This window comes from Poecilia formosa, unplaced genomic scaffold, assembly GCF_000485575.1.
Source record: "Poecilia formosa unplaced genomic scaffold, Poecilia_formosa-5.1.2 Scaffold89, whole genome shotgun sequence".
Taxonomy (NCBI): domain Eukaryota; kingdom Metazoa; phylum Chordata; class Actinopteri; order Cyprinodontiformes; family Poeciliidae; genus Poecilia; species Poecilia formosa.
Window position 1 is genome coordinate 340,998 of NW_006800028.1, and position 25,747 is coordinate 366,744.

Consider the following 25,747-nt stretch of genomic DNA (forward strand, 5'->3'; position numbering starts at 1 on the left):
ACGACTAAGATGGAAAGGAAATTTCCACCAAAAACAACAGTAACAACAAGGCAGATGCGTTTCAACATATAACGTCACACCAAATATTTAAACAAACCTTTGTCGCTACTAAACTTTGTTTAGGGACCAGCAATGATATCTATCAAGGTCAGCATGTTGCAGTTATTCTGCAATGGGTTTTTTCCATGCATAGAAGAAGTAAATAAGCCACAGAGAACCGGATCAAAAATCAAACTCTAAGAATGTTTTCATCTGAATCTCAGAGACCTCAAATAAAAAACAAAAGTGCAATCATGAAAACAAGCATTTTCCTTGTGACTGTTCAGGTGAAATAATGAAAAGGCTGCTTTAGATCTACCAAGCCATTTAAACATTTTTGAAATCTGGATTTTTTTTGTGACAGATAAACCCAGAGTAGAGCATAATTTGCACACTAGCCCTAATGCTTGGGAAACTGATCTCACAAGCTTTCTAAGCATCTTCATGTGTGGAGTATCACTGAGCTATGAAGCTGTCTGTGTTCTCAAAGTGTGAATTGTTTGATGAAATATGCAAACCTGTCTTCATTGAAAAGAAAAAAAAAAAAGGTTCCCCACCTCAGCGGTTTGAATTTTTTATTTTTTTTTTCCAGTTTAATCTGTGATCCTGTGATTGGTTTATTTTTAAACTGCACAGGTCTTCTTGAAACAGCGTAATGCTTCTTCAGGCATATACAGAAGTCTAATAGTAGAAAATAATACTGAGATTTGGCTTCTTAAAGACGTCTAATTAATTGTCATCGATGTGCACTGTGGTGTTTAATGCTATAGGCTATTGTTCATTGTGACCGTTAAACAGAACAGGTCTGTCCTGCATCAGAAATGCAAAGTCATTCAGTAAAACTGTTAGAACTTGACACCGTGCTGAGCCACTGGCAAGGGCTGGCAGTTTCCCTCGACTCCTGTTCTTCGTCCATAAAGTACGAAGTAAATACCTGATGCATAAAAAGTTTGTCCATTTTTGGGAACATTATAGCTGTAAGGATTATGTTGAGGGGGGAATAAAGTGGATAACTCTCCAGAATTAAAAGGTATGTAGTCTTAATAATCAGTACTTATTTGTGTGGTGGTTTGGAAAATTTATTTTTATGCTGGATTTTACACTTAATAGGAAAAATTTAAATACGAATCACAACAGAGAAATATGCCCCACGTGTCTTAAGAGTTTAAGGTAGTACTCCTAAATTATGCAACAGCCATCTGGACCTGAGCCCGCCATGGCTGGCTGAATGAGAAAGCAAAAAGAAAATTTCTGCTTTGTAATGATGACTTTTATGAAACTCTACTGAAGTTTACCAGTTGAGGGTAAATGACACCAGGGAAATCTGCTTTACCAAACATTTAAAGGGGCAGTAATATAGCCACATAAAATCAGTTCATGTGATATTGTTAAAATATATTCACAGTTTATCTTCATGTGCATCTCCCATAATGAATAAATATTAAAAAAAATATATATATATATTTTGTTTTCAATTAAGGATTTTGCTATAGTAATAAAATATTATTTATTTAATAGCTTAAGGATATTTTCCTTAATCTTCACTTGAAATAAGATAAATAGTAAAATTATAATGATTGTATTGCCCCATTTGTTGGTGTAACATTATTATTAAGGGATGCATGTATTTGTTTAGTTCAAACTGAATTTTAAATACACTATACCTGACTTTAATTTAGACTGTGCTTTTACTGTTTAAGTTCAGTTTGCATTAATTCTGTCAACTAAATCCCCACAATATTGGAAAATGCTTTTCCCCCCTATTTCTAAGAATTCAGCATAGGAAGTAGGCATTTCTCTAACAGCAACATAAAATGTATTCAGGAATCAACGCCATAATTGTTGGAAACATTTTCTGGCATCTTGTGTGACTTCTGTAACTAAAACGGAAGTGTTTGGTCATAATGATCATAATTATTAAGAGGTAAGCCTGGTAGCTGGAGAGCACTAAATATGAAGTACAGTAGTTACAGGTGCACTCAGTAAATAGATCATGATGAATAGACCTTGATGGATATTTAACAACTTCTCAAGACATCAAACAAGAAGTTAAAACATCTTCCAATTGGACAATAATTAATAGTAATATATACCACTGAATCAGAAAGAAATTGCTTCAGGATAACAAAGTCAATGTTTTGGAGAAAGCATCATAGAAACCTGAGCTCTCAGAGTAATTTATGAACAAACTGACTTTATTACATTAAATCTGTCAGGAGAAATGTGCCAAAATACCAGAAAAGAAAGATTCAGAGGCATACCCGAAACTCCTGTCACACATACGCTTCACATGATACAGTTAAAAGCCAATTTTGTCAAATACTATCAAAATGTAAGTAAGATTCTGAATTTGAAGAAAGAAAAATAAAACACGTCTTTCGCATTTAGCAAATAGAAATAATTGTGGTAATCCCGACTGACGTAAAACAAAACTTTTAATCCTTTCTGATGTCAAGCGGTGAGAAAAAGAGTCATCTGTCTTCAACTTGTAAGCAAATATCTGGTATCAACTGCATCTGCAAAATATTAAAGGTTGATTTTATACCAGCAGCTCAGCATATTTTTGCCAATGGTGACTCGTCACCGACCAATGTCGCCACTTTACTGTTGTTTTATTGATGTATTAATCTTTTGAAAAGCCGCACGTGGTCAGTAAATCAACTAGTTAAACATCAAATTGTGTCGTCAGATGAAGATAAGGGTCCTGTGGATAAGACTGCATTCAGTCTGGCTCCTAGACATGCCGGAGCAATCAAGACTGTCACTTAAGAGTTGCATAACTCTGGCTGTAGTCCATGCCATGGTTGACCTGGTACAAAGAAAGATCTGGGAAAAATCTCCTCTTGGTGATGTTGTGAAATGTTGCAGAAATAACATTTACGTTTAACCAAATATTTGATTTTTGCTTGACTTTCTATAAGGTTATAAACAAACTGACAGTAAGAGAAAAGGCACAAAGAGATGCTGCACAGTAGAGTAATAAAAGAAAAAAAAAAGTTCCAATAGCACATTGATCTACAGGTCATGTCAAAAGTTCATTATTTTTATTTTTAGGCTCATATCTAAATAGTTTTTTTTCAGGTCACACTGACTACATGAAAGACATTTTTTTTTTATGAATTTGAAAAAGAATTTGGCTCACATCGCTGAATTTTTGTAATATGGTGGAGAGGTTTGAAAACTCCAATGACTGAAGCATTGTTGTCTCCTCTCCGACAGCAGCGATCAGATGGTGTCAAGTTTCGCTGTCTTTGGGGATTCCTGAAACAGCAGACAGGTATGAGGTGACAAAACAAACCAAGGCTTCTGTGGCTGCGGAAGCAAAAACTCAGGTGTGGGAGGAACGCGGTGATGCTGCTGTTATAGCAAGCCATAAATGCCACAAATCACACGATGGTGCTCAGTGATGTGTGACGGCATTCAATGATCTGAATAAATGGCCAAATTTTCCCAGTTTGATATCTTACAAAACATTGTAAAAAAGCAGCATTTTGCCATACTTTATGCCAGCCTACGTCATGTATCATAATTTTTTTTTTTTTTTTTTTGCCGGAATTTTTAAACAGATACGTGGTAAAAGTGGTGATTTGTGGCACTAACTGGTTCCCATAATTTACAGGTTCAGAACCGGTCAAAGCCTCTCCCATGGAGAGGCAGTTTAATTTTCCTCCGTAGGGTGACTGGACTAAACCTTAGATATGTTGAGAAGCTCCATCATCCAGGGGAAGAATATTTCAGCAGCTTGAATATAGTTATTCAAAGTGAGATGGTTCATGTGTCTCCTGGCAACTCCCTCTGGAGGAACTTGACATTCAAACTTTACCATGATCCCAAACACACATCAAATATAAAACAAGCTGAGACTAAGCTTCTAGAAAGGCTTTCAAAATCTTGACTGCAACCATAGTGAAATGATCAAGGACTTTAATTTAATTGTGCCACAAAAAAGAAGTCAAATATCCACCCAGAAATGAGCTAAAAGTTTTCTTAACCACAGAAACTGCATTGGGTTGAGGTGCAACCAAACAGTGAAGTGGCAGTCATTCCAATAAAATGCTACTAAATATAAAGGATAAAGACATTTTTGGATCATACAGAATGCAGTCTGGAAAAACACTCACTGACAGAACTAATGTAACTAGATAGAACTAACACAGTGACACAGATACATGGAAAAAACAAATCTGTGCACGTAGGCACTTCTTGGTAGCATTTTATCTTTGTAATTCAGTTGCTAATGCATTCACAGTATGACACAGTCACCTTATACTCTGACCACTGTGATCGTAACTGTCTGCAGACGCTGATGTCCGTTATACAGTTCAAATAGTTATCTAAGCAGTCCCATGCCAACTCTTTATTAGTCAAGGTAACGGTCGATCAATAATTCCCCTCAAGCTAAACTAGATTGATGAGGGTGTTCAAAAGTTTGTATGCCAAAGTTAGAGCTATACACGTCATCTGTTCATAAACTGCTATATTAGAGTTCACAGTTAGTCTTGTTAGCATAAGCATTTTGAGAAAAGTGTTTAATATTTAATGGTGGTGCCGTCTTTGTTTGTGCTTGCAGAACAACATGTTCTTGTCGTTTAGCAGTTTGATACACAACTTAATGCTTAAAAATAAAGACAGGCTGGAGATGTGGGAAAATGAGTGTTTATTCTTCTACAGTGATGGAAGTAAGCAGTAGCCAGCGCTGTGAAAGATTACACACTACAGAAATACAGGAAAAATAAAAATCCTGAGTTTTTAGATAAACGTTTTACCTTCTAATAATACAAAATAATAGTTTCTCCACGTTGGCATGAACACATTTAAAAGCTTGCCGATTTAAAAACTCTTTCAGAGTACGGGATACTCTGCAAATAAATTACAAGCATCACATGTTTAAAAACAACAAAACTCTAAAGCTTTACATTTCTTACTCCCAACGCAAACAGAACAAACTTTTTGCAGGTAAACTGTGCAGGTCACAATCCTCAACTTTCTGCAGATTTAAGACAATTTCGAGTGGCATGAATCAGCAGTGAGCACAGCTATAAAAGAGTGATTGAGAACGAAGCTGTTCATTACACAACAGATGCTTTTTTTGCCCCTTTTTGAAAACAAAGGAGAATTTCTAAAACAGCAATATTTCCTCTTTTTAAAAACACTGAAGAGCAAATGTCTGAGTCAACTTTACAAAAGTGTGGTTATACAGGTAGTGGACAGACAGGAATGTTGTTATTGTAGGAAAAAAGGCTCTCTTCAGGCCAAGCAAACAAAAGGCAGATTCAATCCACGTCCAAGCCTATTCATGCATTCGTCCTGTGCTCATCAGTATTTGCCAAGTTCACACTGGGCAGCGATAAAGCATTTCCAATTAGCGGATTGTCCATTTTGAACCGGTCCACTCCTGATTTTCGAATGGGAAGCATGGTCATTTGTGGGTCCACCTTTCTCTGGTTTTTCCTTTGAATTAATTTCATGCAGTTGTCATTCTAAATGAAAACGTCTTCATCTGCCGGAGGCCCTTTACGTGACGTTTAGTTGTTCTCTTGTGAAATTGTGGTCTAAGGAAAAGAGAGAAAAAGAGAAGTGAATGCATTAGTCCTGTAAAAATAGTTATTGCCCCTTACAGTTCACTTGCTGTACATGTTTCCGGTCAAACTAATTTTAATCAAAATTAATCTGACTAAATAAAAAAAAGCTGTTTATATATATATATATATATATGGTTTGGCTGTGGGTAGAGAAACTGAACTAAACTTTTCAAAAAATGTGTTTCAGAACAATTAGTGATTTAACAAGGGGAGCAATTACTGTTCTAAATAAATACAATCATTTGAAAATTGTTTGTTGCATTTACTCGTCTACCTCTGTCTAATATAAGAATTGTTTGATGATCTGAAACATTTAATTGTGCCAAAAAAAAAAATAAATAAATAAATAAAAGAAAGAAAAAAGAAAAAAGAAGCAAAATCAGAAGAGATCTGTGTGAGGGGGAATTATTTTTTAGCATATTGTCCAATTAATAATAATAATAATAATAAAAAAATCTCAGACACAGCTGCTGTTCAGAGCATCGGGTGTATGTTAGGTTAAGTTCATTGTGTGCTCACGCTCATTTACTTATCTTATCTGTCCTGTTTTGTGTTGCAATCTACTGAACCAACTTGAAAGTTTTATGGTCAAGGTATGCTTATACAACGTGCAGATTACAGATAAGGCCAATGTCAAAGGCAGCGTGGCCAAAAAACAAGCAGACAACCTTCTAGAATTTAATATTTTCATGATTTGACTGTATAATCCAACTCCCAAATTAGGAATAAACACTTCTTGAAGTTCAAGTTAAATTCATTTGAGCTTCTCTGTAAAATCATGAGACAAAATGGAAATGCTTTATGTTTGGTATGTGCAGCAAAAGTAAGTGGAAACGTGTCAGAAGTTTGGTCACATTAATTAAAAGGAATGCTGTTTAAAGTTCTTATGGGCTGCATCTAATGAGTGGAGCAAGAAACCATAAAAACATCCCATTTCCCTCTTTGTGAGGGAAGGAAAGTCTGGGTTCAGCTAAAAGTCTGTACTTTTCTAGTCTGATGCTTTTTTTCTTTAAAACATCCTCTCAGTCTGTCAGGCAAAAACTTATCACCAAATGATCATGTTTGTTTTCTCGCAGAAATAAACCTAAAACCATCACCAGTCACATCAGTCTTGTTTCAGTTGATAAAAAAAATAATAATAATAATAAAAAAAATCAACAAAAGCCCACCCAACTTTTATGGGGTTTGAGTTGAATAATTTATTCCTAAAAGCTTCACTTTTTTTGGCTTTAACCTTTCAGTCTAAAATACATACATTCTGGAAAAAATAAAAAATAAAAAATTACAAGTTTGAAAAAAATGCCTGCTTTTTCAATTGTTTTGCTTAATATTCGATACATTAGACATTTGCATTCATGTAGTTACATTAAGATACGTACTTTATGTTCATTAATTATTTTTAGAGGATGCAAAAATACATTTAGAAACAGGTTCCAATTTAAGAAAGAGGATGTCTCAAAAAATACTATTATGAGAAATTAAACATCCAGCTTTGTCAATGTTTAATTAATTTTTATAGATGCATTAAATCATTTACTTCAAATCAGATTCAGACAAGCTACTCACATAGGGAGTCCTTTCTCCGTACTTGCTCCAGAAGGTCATCTTGACGGTGTTCTTGTGGCCCGTTCGCTGGTCAAAGGTCTGGCAGGTCTCGAACGGAGGACTGTACAGGTGCAAACTCGCGGCGCACTCTGTGTGACTGACGTTTTCTACACGATGCAGACCAATGGAGTCTGAAACACACACGGACATGTTTAGAGACGGCGTCTCTGGAGAGGTGCGAGTCCGACACCAAACATCACACTCAGGCTCCATTTGCTGCACGGCGTGGACTTGGAGCAGAGAACTAAATGGTGTTCATTGTGCAGACACAACTAACTGAGAAGTAGCCTTAGACCTATTTAGCATCACACTAACCGGTGTGCAACTGTTGAAGCTGAAATGCCGTGTTGTGCATGGCAATGTCTGCTTTACTGAGATATTCTGCATCTCTCACATGAGAGTCAAAGTAGGACATGATTGGTCAATAGGACATAACTATGCTGTAAGTCAACGCAAAAGCAATAGAATGTTGAAAGGTGAAAGGCTTGCAGTACGGGCCAAAAAAAAAAAAAAGAACCAGTTTTCTTTCTTACCGTTGATGTAAGCGACCTTGTTCTCCTGGAGGATCCTCTGAGATTTCTGCACCATGTCTCCATGTGATTTGCGGTCCGGCCAGTCGAACAGCGTTTCCTTCAGCTGTCCCTGGAGCAGCTTCAGGAAGCAGTGAGAGTCTGTGTGGTCGTGGATACTACTGCAAAGTGTCAAAGAGCACACAAGCCTTCGGCATCAGGATGTGCAAGCGCTGACCTTTCAGAGACATGTCAAGTTTTCTGCCTATTGAATACCTGCAGAGAGATTTAATCTGAAAATAAATGCATGGTCTTCAGCGTTTGTGACAAGACCTCATCACAACCTCTTGTGCAAAATTATATGCATGTTATATAATGTTTGAATTTGCTCACGAGGCGACCAATGTCACCAATAGTAGATGGAACACTGAAATATCTGATCTGCAGTATTTAAACAAATAAGAATCATGCCATGATGATGAATTAAAACTGGTATAAATGCACCTAAGAAAAGATAGAAAAACAACTTTTGTGATTTATATAAATTCACCTGCCATGTCCTTCACCCCAACAGAGAATCATGAGATTGAATTTCCCATTACCCTCATCAACCAAGTTCCTTGTGTACCTGCAGAAAACAACAGAGACTCACTGGATTAGAACAGAGAAAATCAACTTTGGTGTTAGCTTGACAGAAAAAAAAATAGTTTCAAGAAAGTCGCTGTTTGAACATGAGATTTTGATGACAAAAACTAGTTTCAAAAATAGATATTGTAAAGTGACCAGTGTTTGTATTATTATAATTATAATAATAATTATCATTTCTTTATCTTTTTTAACATAAAATATTTAATGACTTAAGTATTAAGCATTAGGATTTACCAATTTAACAATTTGCATGGCAGAATATTTAAGTACAGAGTTTACTTCGGACATTTCAAACAATAAAAATATCTCAAGATCTAAATGCCAGCCTTATTTTCAAAATTAATTTGATGTCTAATGTGTAAAAAAACAAACAAACATACAACAAAAAATAATAATGAGACTAAAACTACGAGTAATATTAATTTCCGGTAGACAGATGCTTAAAATATAATTTTTGCGTCATCAAAACCTAAAAACTAATTGCCCTTTGAAGGTATTGCTTTTATTTGTCTCATAAAAATGCCACATTTAACCCCCCAGCTTGTAAAAAGCCAGCGTGCGTCATTTGTGTGCTTTTCCAGTGGAAACATCGTGTTACTCCATTTTTGCGCACATTCGTCCGTTCCACGCACCTCCGTCGCGCGTGTCGCGGCAACAGTGAGCGGGTGTGCGCCTTTCCTGTGTGTTGATTGGATCAACCCCTACCCCTCCCCCCCTCACATCGAGTCCAAACGAACCCAAACACTATCTGCAGGATAATCTTCAGTTTTTCTCTCTGGAAGAGCAGCGTTCTTTATTTTTACAGGACTATATTCATTGTACCAAGGACTGAGCGCCTCATTCTCTTGAAAACTGCTCGTGTATGTTTGGAAATAAATCTAAATCCGAATAAATTATGCAAATAGGTTCTTTTTTTATTTAAATAAGGTGCTGAAAGCTGTCGCGCTGGATGGAGACAACAAGTAGTTCCTTTCATTCAAAGTTTTCTTCATTTACAGAGAACAAACTTTAACAGCGTTTACTTGGCCTAACTTAAAAGCACGTTTCCTTTTTTTGTCTATATAAAATAAAAGCTGAATTAAATATACTTCTGACATAAATAAAACGAAGCGTAAAAATGCAACTCTACAAATGAATCCCTGTTCATATGCAGAATCTTTTTTTTTTTTTTTCCATTACCTGTATTGGTCAAACTTTGCATACTTCGTCCATTCGTGAGGCTTGCTCTCGTACGATTCCATGATATTTTGAACCTCCTCCACATTGATTGTGTCACTCTCGAAGATCTTGTGCAGAATTGCGATCAGCTCGTCCAGAGTTTCGGGCTTCACCACCTCGGTTTGCTCCATGTCTGCACAGGAGGGTTTTTAATTTCTTTTTCTCTGCTTGTTTCACGTCGGATGAAAACTTCTGATTTATCTGCTCTGTCGGGAAGTTTTATAGGCTGGCGCAGCAATTTGGGGACGCGCCGGTGATGGACTGTACCACTGTGGAAGAGAAGGTGAACGCCCATAGCTTATTAAATGAAACTCTCCATTAGTGCACGTCAGAGTATTTTGAAAATAACCAGGTGCACCTTTCTTTGAAATCCCTTATCCCAAAAAATAAGCTTTGCTTTTTTTTTTTAAACCAATCTAATACTTTTTCCTCACGTTGCCAGCTTGAGCTAATCCATGAGTCCAATTCCACCACGTTGTCACAAACACACCCTCCACCCCGCTTTTATCTCTCTCTCTTGCTCTCTTGCTCTCAGCCAGGCATTCCTCCAACAATAGGCTTTGCACCCTGTGTTTGTGCAGCCTCTCATCACACAGTCAACAAACTCACTGTCCAAGGTGTTTTCAGAGAACAGACTCACAAACAAGAGGGGGAGGAAGAGATAAACGTGGGAAAAAAAGGCTGAGAAGTAACAAACTGGGTTTTACATGATATTCTCTACAGAATGAGGCTTGAGGTTTTTCACCTTCCAGCCACAGATTTGAATTTATGTTATTGTGATTTTATGTGAAACATGGTGGTGGTGGCGTCATGCTGCGGGGACACTTTTTCTGTATAAGGGACAGCTCAGCTGGTTAATTGAAGGGAAATACTGAAGAATTGGAGGCTGCATAAGAGTTTGGACCGGGCGGAGGCTCACATACCAAAACAACCCTAAAATGTCCCAAACAGAGGGATTTTGGAAAGGTTTAAATCTGACAGCATGCTCTTTTATTACAATGGCACAGTCAAAGTCAAGACTGCTTGTAGTGCGTCAAAATGTAAAAAAAAAAAAAAAAAATAAAATCTCAGTGGGTGTAAAATATGCTGGAAATTACTAATTATTTTCTCATGATGGGGAAAGAAAAGAAAAATCAAATTATTCAAAAAGCCTGAGTGAATCATTTGGATACATTTGGTTATGGGTTGACTTCTCACACATTTCACAAAAAGCATCAAGTCACAGATATTTTCTGCATCCGTATTCCTCCACAGCTCAACCGTCTCCTTCGTGTTTTAACTTGTCCAGCTGTGTTCACATTGTCCCGCAAGTAGTTTTTTTCCATCATGTCTGGCATGCTGTTGGAGCTGCCTGAGCTTATGCAACTTCATCATAAACTTTCTCTACAGGTGGAATCATCTCTTTCCCTCTCCTGCCAAAAATAAAGAAAAAAACAAGAATAAAACAAAGCGTGTAATTATGGTCGATGTGTGGTGAAGACAAAGTGTACTCTGTTTGCTTTCTGCATATTGCTGTGCACTCGCTCCCAAGAAATGCAGAATATCACATCAATGCTGATTCGAAAGCAATTTCAGTTTTTAGTCCAAACCCTATTCAAACAGTTCACTCACATATTTTTTTATTTTTAAATAATTCTTGAATGGCAGCGGGTGGATTCAGGTGAGCTGTGATGCTGCAGCAGGAAAACACGCCTATTATTTTCAGTCATCTGACATGTGGCACTGTGTCAGAGGAAAAATCCTCCCTGGCACAGGATGAAGTCAGGCCTCCATGTTTACAGGCAGCATGAAATGTGGAGAACTTTCTTTGAGTGGGGGCTTGAGCCAAGTTTCAGGAACAGCTGCCACATCATCAGTCCCAGATGTTGCGCAGCTCCCCCCACTGGTTGTAGCGCATGAGGGGCCGTAGAGCCTGCAGCGAGAACTACCTGCACCTATAAAGTCATGTCAATGATTTGTAGGTGGCTCAAATGAAATTGTTCAACTGGTTTTGGGTCTACTACAGATAAATCCTCAGTAAGCTTTCAAAGGATCAGGCTCCACTTCAGTAAGAGGTTTTCAACTCTTCACAAAAACAAATTTTTGTTAATTCTTTGAGGTTGTGCTAATATTTACAGGAAATATCCCCTCTATTTTTTTTTTAATATAGAACAGTTTAAACATTTGAGGCATTTGCGTAAAATCTCCTCTTTTAAAAGTTCTGCAACTATCATCTCACAAATGCTAACGAAGTTAATCCGTTTAGATTTACTTAAAGACAATTTACAGGGCTTACATTCATGCTACAAAAATAAATAATAAATGTTTGAATGGAAGCTCCAAAACAAAAAAAAAAACAGCATTCAGTAACAATAGTATCTTCAGTTAAGACAATAGGTAATACCAGTTTCCATTTGTAGCAAACAGGCTTGTGCTGATTATGTGAACTCCCATATTTTCAAAAAATAAATAAATAAATAAATATCCCAACTGACCTGAAAGAATTTCCATTTTAACTCTTACGGCCATGTGTAAATTCACCTGTGTAAATTCTGGATCGTATCCATATACTGCAGGTCTTTTTGTCTTATATTGCCTTTGTGGAGACACCATGTGTGCATCAACTCAAAATAAGTTCTTCCAATTACCCCTGAGCTCCAGCTGAAGTTGTTAAGCTTTTGCCCTCACCCAGTTTTATTGTTATTTATTTGGGGTTTGCTCAACATTGTTTTGTTATGTGTATTGCATTAATCTAAGTTACATGGTTTTCAGAAAATCTGGAGATTTGTAAAGAAACTACTCATCTCACTTCATAAAGAGTTAAACAAATTACTCTCTAGCTATATGTTGCTATTTTTTCCAAGCACATTCAGAAGGGAAATCTTTTTAATAAAATATATATAACATTTTAAGAACTCCATACTCTTTCTCCCTTTGCTTTGCTATTTTCTGGTTTCTTCTCTGCCGGTGCACTGATTGCTGATCCTCATCATCTGGAGGGTCCTAAACAGCTCTCCGATCGGCACCCGTCTCCACTGCATGTTTATGTTGACCACAGCAGGCGAGCAATTTGTCCTTAACTAGATGATGCTTCATGGATCCATCTACTCAACTCGAGATGATCCATCTAGTCCTTACGCCTGACTGCCACATGACATATTTTGCACATTTGTTTGAGCTTAGAAAGTAATGAAAATGAGCAATACAAGGAGACAAAAAGTATTAGGCTTAGAAAATTCTTTATGCAGCAGATAAACTGTATTAAAAAGTTAGGGCATTCAGAAACTAAACAAAAATGTGCAACCTTAAATTGATCATATACTAAAAGGCAACGTTTCAGTTAACAGCTCTTTGGGAATTCACCCAACTGGTGTTAAAATAAAATACCATTTCCCCCTAACTGTGTTAACTTTAGCGTTTTACTTCAAATGAATCAACCTGAAATGGAAGCATGGATGCATGGGTTTTAATGTCCTAACTGTATAATAGGCTCTCAATATTTAATCTATACGTTTTAAAATGTTTTCTAAAAGGTCCCTTTTGATTTGACCATAAAATAATAATACAAATAATGAAATAAATACTTTTTAAATATATATAAAAAACAAACAAATACACGTATCAGAGTTTATGATTCAGGTTTATATTTTCTTATTGAAAATCAGCTCAACTAATGAGTGTTTACAGTTTGTGTTCCGCTACGCCCCCGTGTGGATAATTCTGGCGTCACGCACCCGACAAGGAAATTGAACTAAAAAAAGAAAACAAGAGTTTTAATCCATCGCGGCTTCCGTAGCAAGAAGAGGCGGATGACTGCTTCTCTTGACGTGGAATATTTCCGCGCAGGGACGATGGAGAAGTAGCAGCACGGTGAAGCTGAAAACCATCAGATCCAGACGGGATTTTAAGCCCTGAAACCCAGTCAGGTCCGGCTTGTTCCGGATCCGACAGAACCCAGTCCAGTAGAGGCTGAAGCCGCCGCGCTCTCCGCCTCCCCCCTTCAGCTACAATCATGATTAAAGCCATTCTAATATTCAACAACCACGGCAAACCGAGGCTTTCTAAATTCTACGAACATTATGTGAGTAAAAACAGGCTCTTTCAGCCACTTTTGGCGTTTATTTCCACTTTCCGCCGCGAGCTAATTATGAAAAAAAGCCAATTAATAATTAAAAACGTGGCACTTTCTAATGAAATCAGTGGTCTGGACACATTTCTGCCACTGCTGAAAGCTTCCTGTCTGATAGGAAGCATGTGTGTTTATTGTTTTGTTTTAGTTATATAGACGTCTACTCCACGATGCCCTTTAAAGAAAATACTGAATAATTAAAGATGTGCAATCCAAAACGAGGCTCTCTCATTCAGCCTGAGGAGAGAAGGTTGCTCCCAGTTTTCATGTGAACATCCAGCTGTGTGGCTGATGTGAGTTCAGTGTTTGTGTCACATGACTGTAATGACGCCCTTGTGAGTAACTCGTGTTGAACTCTGGCCTTTATTTCCTCTGAGGGCTTTGGTACGTACCTGCTCTGTTGGTACAACTAAAATATAAAATGGTCAGCTTATGTAATAGTCTTTGCAGAGCAGGCAGTGCTGACTTCTCTTAATTGGATTTGTACATCACATCAGTGGCGGTTCTTGATAGCAAGGTGCCCTGTGTGACCCCTAATAGCCCATTCAACAAAAATCAGCAACTTTGATCATACACTTTCAAGTTTATTATTATTATTATTATTATTATTATTATTATTATTATGTGTTTCTAATGTGTTTTTAAAACACCTCTGGAAAAGAGGTGTATATATTAACAGCCCACTGCACTGAGCCCGGTTATTCCACCAAATATTGATTTCTGAGTTAAAACATTAGTATTGTTGTTTCTAAATGAACTTGTTTTCTGAAAGGTCTGAATTTATTTATTTATTTTTTGTTATTTTGACCATTTCTCATATTATACAAATAAATTCTGCTTGGAACTTTGGAGACATGTTGTCAGTAGTTCATAGAATAAAAGAACAATGTTGATTTTACGCATACCTATAAAAAGTAAAATCAGAGAAAACTTATCATTTTAACAGCTGTATGTTCATATTGGTCTGTTTGATGTTAAATATGTTTAACTTTTTTTTTGTCATTTATTTTTGTCTTTTGCTCCAAAAAACTTCCAGAGATGCTTAAGATTCAGAATATGTTTAACTTTTTTTGTCATTTATTTTTGTCTTTTGCTCCAAAAAACTTCCAGAGATGCTTAAGATTCAGAATATGTTTAACTAAGCCCAATCTTTTTATTACTTTATTATGTATACAATGTGTTACTCACATTTTCAAATATTGTGTATGTTGGTCTTTTCAGTGTTGGTCATGAAAAATTTGTTTTGTTTTACATATAAGCCTTTTACTGCAAAGTAAACATCCAGACCTGGCTCAGATTAATTTTCCATAATTCCAAAATCATCACAAGAATAACATTGCAAATAATAAAAATAGCTCTTATGACTTGCTGAAAAAAGCCAATTAGAAATCAAAGATCTTGAATTTTGGAGACATGTCCATGTCCAGTCCCTGATGTTTGTCTGCAGGGAGAAGGAAAACTGCAGACACACAACTGCAAAAAAAAAAAATAATAAAATAAAAGTATATATATATATATCAGCAGCTTTGCAAAACACAAATTGACTCTGACCTCTGTTTTCTGCTTTTGACCAAACTATTGACAGCCTTGTTTAAAAATAAAATAAGGCGTCCTATTAATTCTCCACCTCATATTTAACCTGTTTATTGAGGGAGACTTCGATTGGTACACATTTGAGGAGGATCAGTTGCGACTGATTGGATTACAAGAAGGCTGTGTAGACACCATCTGTTATTCTGCAAGCCAAGGTGTTGGCTTACCGTCTGCAGGAGGTTTTATTTCACACACTGTGTGGGCTGCTGTGAGCCGAGAGAACTATCTTTATTATCTGTAAAAGGGAGGGGCTGAGGTTGCTGCTGTGGCTGAAATGAGTTGATGGAAAAGTCATGAATGATGCGTGTTTGTTGAATGGCAGAGGATACAGAGACTGCAAATAAACAGGCCACATTCATACTGGGGGTTTAGTATAAATATAGATGATTTTGCTTCACACTGTGTGTGATAGTCTTTTCAAATGACGAGCAAATGTCTGTTTGAACATGAAAGTAAAGCGACTTTATTTAAAATATATCTTTGCTTACTGTTTGGCTACATAGTCTAGTAATTATTTCTAAACAACATAAGGGTATAAAGCACTTTATTAGAATGCACTCTAGCAATTAAAGGTCCATTAGAGTCCACTGCATTTCTAAAGAGCTCTAATTACATTTCCTCCTGCATTAACGTCTTATTCCTTGCTGCATTTTTTTATTTTTTATGGAGCAAAATCCACACAGTGCCTTCCACTGTTATTGGCTCCCACGGTAAATACCTAAAAATGAGTTATTTCGATTTGTTCTCCTCCAGGCCGTCTTGGATGCAGTTCTCCCACCGTGACCTTTGACGATTTTCTTTTCCTCGCTTATTGCTCTCCTAGGAATGGGTCTGTGTGTCGCATCATGTTTATATCCCAGGGAAACAGGAAGTCCTAAATGAAAGTTATTTAACCTGGATCAACTTATAAAATTATAAATCTATAAATTACAAAAGGCTTGAACTGTGTTTTTCTGTTAAGGCTGCTAGTAACTGCAGAAAGTGTGATTTTTATTTTAAGCTGTTGTTACTTTCCATGTTTATTTGGGGCATCTGAATAAACATACTCAAATTAAAAACTTGTATTTCTTTAACATTTCCCATGCAAGATTTATTTTAGATGCCCTTTGTTATGTTAAACACGAAGGGAGCAGAATGTTTCACTTTGAATCGGAGGTTTATAAATCACTGAACATCATGATGAAAAATTTAGAAGCTTGTCATTTTCAGCCTCTCACTGCTGCTCTTGTTTGGATCATTAAACTGTAAGTACGGTTAAAGCAGCTGGTCCCATGCTGCGGGTCACATGACCAGTTTTTTGCCCCCAGCACGCTGGATATTCGCCGTCTCCTTTCTCCTTGAACTCACCGATCCGTTTTGGGCCCCCCAGAAAGTTATTTACTCCCTTTGGTAACGCTGCCTCACTGTAGGAGCTTTAGAGGGGTTTTCACCCCCCTTTTTGCTGTAGGACTTTCAGTAAAACAATGTTTAGTCACAAATCTGTGTAACTTCAAACGCCTTAAAAATATGTTGTTTTACGCAACATTTTCTCCCCTGGAGAACATGTGACATAACTCTGACATGGTTCAAACCCTCTTCCTTGTGACCTCTGTGTACTATTGGCATGTTTAATCACTTTTTGCTGATTTAGGAGTATTTAAATGAAATGTTTGAGGACTTATTTGTCCAACAGCTCTGCCTTTCAACATGTTGTTTATCACCTCTTTATTAGAAATGCACCTATCAGTCGGAAAGAGTTCAGAATCGGATGATTTAAAAAAAAAATCTGATCAGATCAACAGTTGGGGAACAAAAATCTTCATTCATTAATTTCCCCAGAAGTAAAAACTCCCACCATTTTCAGTCCATAAATGCATCGAACACTATTATATGATTTATTGGCTTTTTCTCAGCTCAGTAAAAAAAATCAAGCAAAGGTTAGGAACATAACTTTATCAATTAATCTACAGCGTATGTTTTCATCTGTGTTCCATTAAAAAAAAAAAAAGACCAGAAATTATTATTCTTTGTTGAACGTCTCTCCTTATTCTCTGTGCAGAATGAAGACACAGAGCAACAGATCATCAGGGAAACTTTCCACTTGGTCTCAAAAAGAGACGAAAACGTCTGCAATTTCCTAGAAGGCGGATTGTAAGTAATGACCTACACGTGACTGAAACCATTTGCAACGAGTCTCTCAATGCTACGACATCCATCTGCACATCAGGTCTCTTGCAAGAGTAATTCATTGTTCAGTAACGAGTGGCTGCAGAGTGTTTGTACGCATTTCCTCTCTTGACGTCCTGCTGCTCATTTGATTGAAAAGTGTGAAACAATAAAGTGAAGCACTTCACTGCAAAATGTTTAACTGGACATAATAACAGATTTGTAAAAGCATTCCAAAAGTGTCTGTATCAGCAGCCAGTTGAGTTATTGCGCAGGTTTTGTAAGGGTTGCAACATTTCCCGTGGCAACAGAAATGCAGCAACAGATTTTTTTTTTAAATTTATCAAACCCTTCATCAGACTCACTGCTTCTCATATCTTCTGTTTTTAGAGTATATGGTTTCCTATCTGTACCTTTTATAGCAGAAAACATCCTGTTGCTTTTCACCTTCTGTTTTGTCTGTCATAGCATGTTTGTTTCTGCAGGTTTTATTGGGTCAAGCTCAGGCCAAAGTGCATGTCCTAATAATGTTTAACCTATTGGCGTTGATGTCAAGAAGACCAAAAGGAGTCGAGATTAATTTCTGGAAATGTGTTTTCATAAAGTTTTAAAAAACTATTGATGGAAATAGTTTTAGTCAATCAGTACTACCTGGATCTAATTAGTTATTGTGTGTTTTAATGCTTAAACAATGTAGCTGCTGATCCCAGTTTTTACCAATCCAGGCTTGGATTGTTGTTGGCCAGGAAAACATGATCAGTGCAACTCAATTTTCTACTTTATTTACTTTTTGTTCTTTGCATTTCAGGTTGATTGGAGGATCGGACTACAAGCTGATCTACAGACACTACGCCACGTTGTACTTCGTGTTTTGTGTCGACTCATCAGAGAGTGAATTAGGAATTTTAGACTTGATCCAGGTAAAACCCTACAGATTTGACGCCATTAGTTACTGTTTGTTGGTTTGCTTCTAGAGTGTTTCTTAGCTTGTTTTTACGTTAATTTCAGGTTTTCGTGGAAACGCTGGACAAATGCTTTGAGAATGTCTGTGAGCTTGACTTAATTTTTCATGTAGACAAGGTAGGAGTTTGTCATTCCTTTATGTAATGTTTATGATTCTGTTTGTTCAAGCCTCATCATGATTATTTATGGTGCTGCTGTAATAATGTTAGTGATTATGGCCCGATTTATCGTGCCATGCTTGTCTGATGAACAATCACATATTGGAACATGTTACACAACATCTGATGGTTTTATTACAACCAACTTCCTAAAAACAACCTAAAACCAGAACATACTGCTGATTAGATGTGATGTAATGAGTTCACTGGTTGATTACACAGTTAGATTAGCTATTTTTATATAATATATGGTATTTCATGTTATTAACAATTTAAAGATAATTAAAGGCTTTGTGTGCTTTATTAGAGCCAGAAAACACAAAGCCTTGCAAAAATATACATCTTTTATGTGTAAAAGAAAAGAGTGTATGACGGTTTTCCAATTTTTTTTGACAAATCCCAAATAGACTTTGGTCATAAGAACTTGCTTATGTCACTAAATGGGCTGTAAGAAGTCATGTAGGGGTCAGCTGAATGAAGGCCACTTTTTATTTGTTTCTCTTGAAATGAAGCGAACTGAAAACGTACCAAACTGTGATTTTTGTCTATTGTTACAACCCTAGAAAGGATACTTTTGACTTCACGTATTGTAGTTACACTTGGTCTCTTAAGGTAAACTGGATATCTTAAAGAAACAACAGTTCAGCATAAAACCTTAGTGCAGCTGATGTTTAATTATTGAAAGCACATACTTTGGATGCACTAGAACCATTCATCTTCACATTAAGTGATATTTTAGTATTGTACTGTTTTGAAACATTGGATGTCCTTTAATAGGCCTATGTGAATCTTTGTGTTACCTGATTTGACTGACTGGATTCTGGGTTTTTCTTGAATATTTTGCAAACTTTAGGGATTTTAAACACTGGCTAGAATATGCGAAGATGTTCTTTTTGCTTGAACTACAGGTTGAACAAAACACACCCAAGTCTAAGCCTTTACTGTCAAGTCAGAGTTATCTTCCTTTCACAGTCTAAATAGGACTGTAAAGCTAACAAGATCTGACTGGATCAGAGAGGAACCTGGTGCAGGATGCCCTTCTTTAACAATAAGAACTGTTCCTTTTAACAGATTCACTTAAGAAGAAATCACATTGATTGAAGTAAAAAAATATATCAGATTGTGCAAATTCAGGGTTTTCGTTAGTCTACACACCTGAGCTCTGTGATGTACTGACGGAAGAACAAAAGAAACACACAGCCTTTGTTGTCCACCATTACATGCTGCTACAAACACAGAGCTGCTTGCATCAGGACTTACCCTCTGTTTGACTCCCAGCTGCTGCCGTCTTCAGTGTGCCGCAGCCAAACTGCATAATAAGGACGCAGCCGATGCATTTCAGATATATTTAACCTCTGCATGTACGTCGCCGTCTGCTCAAACGATGTTTGTATTCTTTGTTGTAGAAAAGCAGCAACGGGCTACATTACAGATGAGTCACAAAACATGTTTGATTCAAGAAATTTGCAACAACCATCACACAGGCGTCACAGCAAGTTCTGTTTGCTTCTCTTGTGTCAAATTACCAGGTGCTTTCAGGACATGGTGAATATTTTGTTGCTGATCTTTCAGAATATACTTTCACGATGCCAGATTTGTTTGCGGGAGAGTGAAGTGCATTAGCTCTCTTTCAACCAGCTGACCAGCAGTATGCAGCCACAGATGGGGGCTTTCTCTAGTATTTTTACTAAAGACTTCAGTTTACTGTGATAGGGAAACCAAATTGGGAACTTTTGACTGGTTTTTATACCAGTAATCGACCCAGGCATCGAACAGAGAGATGCCGTTGGCTCACCAGTCCATTTCCAGGAGCAGATCTTCCTTTGTTTGAGCTTTGGGAATTGATGTGTTTACTGTAACTCTGTGAATGTGTCTGTACATCTTTTATTTTATTTTATTATTTCTCAGATTTTTAGATTGTACGGCATTACAGTGGCCTGGACAGAGGTAAGCAGTTTGTATTTGTTTTAATATTGAAGTTGCTCTGGATCTCTCCTGCTTCAGGTCCACCACATTCTGGCGGAGATGGTGATGGGCGGGATGGTCCTGGAGACCAACATGAACGAAATCATCACGCAGGTGGACGCCCAGAACAAGATGGAGAAATCTGAGGTGAGCGCGTCCCTACCTGCCTGCTGGCTGACTTGCCTCTGCCTCCACGCCTCTCTGGGGCGTTGTGTACAGTATGCAGGCATGTGTGTATGCTGCACCCTGCATGCTTCCTCTCCAGTGACTTTCTGTGGATGCTCCCGACCTTTTCCAGAGTGTTTGTGCTCTCTTCAGCCTTCTCCTTCCGCTTCACTGCTTCTCAATGTTGATCGGGGTGAGACATGGTCTGTACCTTAAAACACACATTATTAAAGACATTCATGCGTCTGCTGCTTTTGCACTAAGAGTACCACTATCCAGTGAATCTGCAGAATCTGTCGCAGGTAAATCTCATGTCATTCAAGTTTGGTCTACAGTATCAGGCCTGTTATTTCAGGAAAATGTCAGTTTTTAGATGCTCTTTGTGTAAAAATGTCCTGTTGCATCATATCTCTAATCGAGTGTCCCTGCTTAGAGCCTTGTTAAAGTGCATTGTTTTTTTCAGCTTCGGCCAGTAAATAATCCTTTGCTTGGTGGAAAAATTAAACGAAACAGCCAGAGACAATTCGGTCAGATTGTTATCTTTTCATTTGGTTTGCAGGATTTATTAAATGTCTAAAAGGTTAATTGCACTAAACACAACTAAGAAAAAGTTCTCATTTTAGTTGACAAAGATAAAGAATGCTGGATGGCTGCTTTTTGTGTATTAATCAAATTTCTTAATTTAGTCTATTTTTATTACATTAATATGAGTTTCATTGTATGCTTTTAACCTGACAGATAATTTTTTTTGTTTGACAGTTTGTAAGCAGTCTTTTACTGTTCTGACATCGAGAGCTGCTCTGTCTTTTCCTTTTTTGGACCTATCGTAGACCACAGAGGTTTTCATGCGCTGATGCTAATTCAATCTGACTCTGTTCATTTAAAGGTCAGCGTCTGGCAAACAAGGATGAAAGCTAAATACCACAGCTCTATTTTGTTTTCATTAAGATCTAAGTAAAAATAACTGGACCAAGGTTAATATTTCTTCTGATTCCGGATGTGGTGTACTATAGGTCCTATCACTATCTGTGGAAAAAAAAAAAAAACTGTAATTACTTTAATCTGCTTTAACATTCCTCATTCCTCTTTTTCCTGACCCTGTCCAGTTCTTTCCATTCTTCTCTCTCTTTACAGACCTTTATCTTTCAGTCTACCAGGCAGGACAGGTAGACACAGGTACTGCTAAATTTACAACCAAACACTGTAACCTTAACTGAACTTTTTACGTCCCCTTTGACCTTCTCCACATGGCCCTTCATCTAACTGTAAACTGACGTCACTAACATGCAGTAGGAATCTTTCACGACAGACCCAGAAATGCCTCAATTTAATCTCTACAACTAAGAACAAAGCACTTTGACAGCAGGGTAGAGTCAAAATGCTCCAGTCTTGTACCTTTACACTCCCAGAAAGGCGTCATTTAAACCAGTGTTGCTCCATCCTGGTCCTTAGGACTTAATGTCCTGCATGTTCAGGTGTTTCTCTGCTGCTGGAATCAGTGGCAGCTTCAGTGGGATCAAAACTAAGACATCTCTATAGCTTTCAGACTAAGGTTGAGGTTACAAGTAGGCCTGTCACATTAATCAAAAAAATCAATTAATCACATGATGAATTAAAACAAACTCAGTGATTTCCCATTTACCTGATTTGTCGTTTATCTCTTTTTTTTCTCTCTTTCTACCAAAAACTGGATGATAGAGATCTTCAGTTTGGTGGTTTGATCTCAACTAAATTTCCCTTTTTGAAGGAAAATTTTGTTTACAAAGACTTCAAAATTAATTTTATGTGTCCTTCTGTTTATTTATTTTGGATATTTAAAATGTCTTCCAGTTCCAGTGTTAAACCTTCATTAGAATTTAAAGTTTACTGATCTTTGAGAATGTGTTCTTGCATTATTATTTTGTCATTACCATTACATTACTTAAAAAATGGTCTCAAAACAACAATACTGGGGTGCTGTGGTGGCGCAGGGGTTAAGCACAACCCACATATGGAGGCCTTAGTCCTCGACGCGGCTGTCAGAGGTTCGATTCCCGGCCTTTTCCGCATGTGTTCCCCCTTCTCTCGTTACCCACCTTCCTGTCAATTCACTATCAAATAAAGGCCACTAGAGCCAATATAAACCTTTAAAAAACAAACAGTATTATCGTTTATCGTGATAACGTCTGGAACAATTTATCATACAGCAAAATTTGTTATCTTGACCAAATAGAATAGAAAAGAAATGTCCTTTTATTGTCCCACATTGGGAACATCCAGTTGTAAACAGCAGCAAATTTAATTCTGCACATTCAAACCGAGGTAATAAATATCAAAATATTGCTAATTCTCTGCTGTAAGGCCAAATTTACTGCATACAAAAGTAACACGGTACAGTTATTAAGTACAACCAACTCAGATCAAAAGAAACTAAGTAGGGTAAATACTTAGTTTAGCACATGTAGCACACATTTTTCAACGGTAGATGATAGGAAACATTGTTGCAGCAGTTTTACAGACAATATTGCATGCTGCTAAATTCTTCTAAAGCCTCAAACTTTTTGCACAGAATCAGATTACTGTTATCTTTTTCAAGAGAGGTGGTTTTTCAAACAAATTCCTGCAAGACAATGATAGTGATTTCTGAATCCTCTGCCCTGAATCAGCATTCCTCTCGTTTAGCGACCTGGCCGTCTTCCCGTCTAACACCAGTGTCCTTGATTCCTGGCACAGGAAGGAATCCCCATTAGACAAAAAGCCTATTGAAACAACCTCGTGGAAGGAGGACATGAATTTATCTACATACCAGACGTGCTTTTCCTTCACCCTGTGATATTTTTTTAAGCTTGTTTTGAGTGTCTTTCTCAGATAATAAATGTACAGGACTGCTGATCAGTTTGGTTATTTGTGGGTCTGTCGAGTAAAGATTTATTTTGGAGTTCTCTAACTACAGTGGTTCTCAAGCGTCTTTTTATGCCATAGAAGAAAAAGGGAGACTTCTTCCTCTGTAAATGTTTAGATTTTCCAGAAAACCTTTTTGGAGGCTCAATTTGCCTTGTCGAGCTTCCTGTTGAGATTCACTGTGTTAGAGTGTAGCGCCTCCTTTACCCTGAGAGTAGTTTATCTCTATTAGACTAACAACCTTCCCATAATAGATGTAATAAGTGTTTACACGGCTCTTTGTTCAAATAATGTTTCTAGACAGAAAATTGGTAGCTGTACGTACAACTCAGTAAAATAGAATATCACTCTTTGATTGAATTACTAAAGTAAATAAATCCTCCAGTGATATTCTAATTTACTGAGATGTTACTATATATGTGTACGTGGCACAACATTAATATCTCTACTCACAGAAATGTATTCACACAGAAAAATGCTAGCTACAGTCATATCTAGAGGTACAGTATTCCCTGCATTATTAATGGCTAAAACTTTGACGCCCACATTCTGTAGTTGCGAGGTTATCCGAGCATCATTTATCTTCAAACCCAGATCCATTTTTCTGCTTCACATAATTCTCTCCCTGCATTTTTACCCCCACCGGCCCACAGTCGTCCAGTGGGCTCACTTTCCAAGCAAATGCCGCCTTTTTGTCCATTTGATGAATGTTCAGTGCTGCTCAGTACATCAGAGTCAGTGAATGAGTAGTTTAGTTCAGTATGTCCTCACAGTTGACTCCTAATTGGCTCTGGTTGTGATGTCCATCATTCTAGAAATAGAAAATGCATGTGCATATAAAGCTCTAAAGGCATCTGGATGTATGTTTTGCATATGTTGTCCGTCTCAGTGCTTTTGCATTTTGTCAGCAGATGATTGTTGTTCGTTCAGCTGTGTTTTCTGTCCTGTGTCTTCTTGTGTTCAGCTGTTATCTCTATTGATGTTTTTTGCTCCACTGGTTTGTTTCTTATCAACCCTCCTTGTGTGTGTTTGTGTGTGTACATGTGTTTTGGTTTGCGCAGGCTGGCATCGCAGGAGCACCGGCTCGCGCAGTGTCAGCGGTGAAGAACATGAACCTCCCGGAAATGCCCAAAAACATCAACATCGGCGACATAAGCATAAAAGTGCCAAATTTACCTTCCTTCAAATAGCGGCAGCAAGATCCATGAACCTTGAGGTGTCAGCCGATGTTTACCGCGATGCGATCTGTTTACCAAAACTTCAGAATACTAACTTTTATCAGTCTGGAAGGTTCTGTGTGATTTCACACTCCATGTTGTGATGTTGTCTCCTTGGGTTCATTGTTGAGCAACATATTAAAATGTTTTGGGGTTCTTTTCTGTTTGAAGGACAAAAGAGAAGTATTTATCAGATTTACATTCCTTCTGTTTCACTGCAGGTTGGCTTGTAGCATTCAGCACCTCCATTACAGATCTGTGGCGTTTTGTTACTGAAAAGAAATGAGAAACCAACACAAGTGTTTGCTTTAAAGAGGAAGGATGATGGATTTTTTTTCGGGGGGCAGATACATTCAAATGAAGAATAAGAAATATTTCCAAATCAGCCGCAGTGTTTGGATATAAAATACAGAACGATAGTAAATTAGGGAGTCTAAGGAATTTAGACATGCATAAATGCTGATTTTGTTTTTTTTCTTTTTCTGATTGGTTTGTGGACCATTTAAAAAGATTTGTCATGTTTTATGGAATGATTATGTTAATTTTTGCTGTGTATGATTTTACTTTGCTTCTTTTTCAACAATAAACAGGCAAAACTCAACTTCTGTTTTGATGATCTTTTTTGGTATTAGTATCTATTTTACACAAAAAGTGTACACTATTGTTGCATTTTCTAATGCAACAATATAACTTTTTTCTAACTTTTAAAATAGGAATAATAATCATAAAATAAAACATAAATTTTTAGTTTGTAAAAGAGAAGAAAGAAGTTAATAGTTAAATCATACGCCCATTTGATTTGTGCTGTATATGCACCATGTTTTTTCCTTTATGGTTGCTTTTTCATCTACTTTATGTCCAGTCTCTTTACCTGACTGTTACAGAATATGGTGTGTGTTCCCTTAGAAACTGGAAATGTAAAAATAGCAACAGTAGAATTATTGTATTGTAT

The 25,747-nt window shown here is 37.1% G+C and overlaps 2 protein-coding genes across 3 annotated transcripts; one reads left to right on the plus strand and one right to left on the minus strand.

The window, feature by feature from the left end:
- Nucleotides 1-4,679: 4,679 nt before the first annotated feature.
- On the minus strand, nucleotides 4,680-9,844 carry cdo1 (cysteine dioxygenase, type I). Its single transcript, XM_007557502.2, has 5 exons — nucleotides 9,563-9,844; nucleotides 8,286-8,363; nucleotides 7,760-7,917; nucleotides 7,188-7,357; nucleotides 4,680-5,591 (listed from the first exon to the last, which is right to left on the minus strand). The coding sequence occupies exons 1-5, from the start codon at nucleotides 9,730-9,732 to the stop codon at nucleotides 5,565-5,567; spliced, it is 603 nt and encodes a 200-aa protein (XP_007557564.1). The 5' UTR covers nucleotides 9,733-9,844; the 3' UTR covers nucleotides 4,680-5,564.
- A 3,506-nt stretch (nucleotides 9,845-13,350) lies between these two features.
- On the plus strand, nucleotides 13,351-25,396 carry ap3s1 (adaptor related protein complex 3 subunit sigma 1). 2 transcript variants are annotated; one of them, XM_016674089.1, is made up of 7 exons: nucleotides 13,351-13,661; nucleotides 17,341-17,432; nucleotides 18,256-18,367; nucleotides 18,456-18,527; nucleotides 20,573-20,680; nucleotides 21,833-21,874; nucleotides 24,640-24,715. In XM_016674089.1, exons 1-6 carry the CDS (start codon nucleotides 13,593-13,595, stop codon nucleotides 21,866-21,868), a joined length of 489 nt encoding a protein of 162 aa, XP_016529575.1. In that variant the 5' UTR covers nucleotides 13,351-13,592; the 3' UTR covers nucleotides 21,869-21,874; nucleotides 24,640-24,715. The 2 variants fall into 2 exon arrangements, with proteins under 2 accessions (XP_016529575.1, XP_007557565.1); XM_007557503.2 differs by lacking the exon at nucleotides 21,833-21,874 and having other exon boundaries at nucleotides 13,353-13,661; nucleotides 24,640-25,396.
- The last annotated feature ends 351 nt before the right edge of the window (nucleotides 25,397-25,747 follow it).

What these genes read in the sequence shown, in the direction of transcription:
- ap3s1 (XM_007557503.2), top strand. Translation starts at nt 13,593, where the DNA reads ATGATTAAAGCCATTCTAATATTCAACAACCACGGCAAACCGAGGCTT. An exon ending in CTAAATTCTACGAACATTAT is followed by an intron (nt 13,662 to 17,340) that starts GTGAGTAAAAAC and finishes TTCTCTGTGCAG; the next exon opens with AATGAAGACACAGAGCAACA. An exon ending in GAATTTTAGACTTGATCCAG is followed by an intron (nt 18,368 to 18,455) that starts GTAAAACCCTAC and finishes CGTTAATTTCAG; the next exon opens with GTTTTCGTGGAAACGCTGGA.
- cdo1 (XM_007557502.2), bottom strand. Translation starts at nt 9,732, where the DNA reads ATGGAGCAAACCGAGGTGGTGAAGCCCGAAACTCTGGACGAGCTGATC. An exon ending in GCAAAGTTTGACCAATACAG is followed by an intron (nt 8,364 to 9,562) that starts GTAATGGAAAAA and finishes TGTTTTCTGCAG; the next exon opens with GTACACAAGGAACTTGGTTG. An exon ending in TGGGGTGAAGGACATGGCAG is followed by an intron (nt 7,918 to 8,285) that starts GTGAATTTATAT and finishes GACACTTTGCAG; the next exon opens with TAGTATCCACGACCACACAG.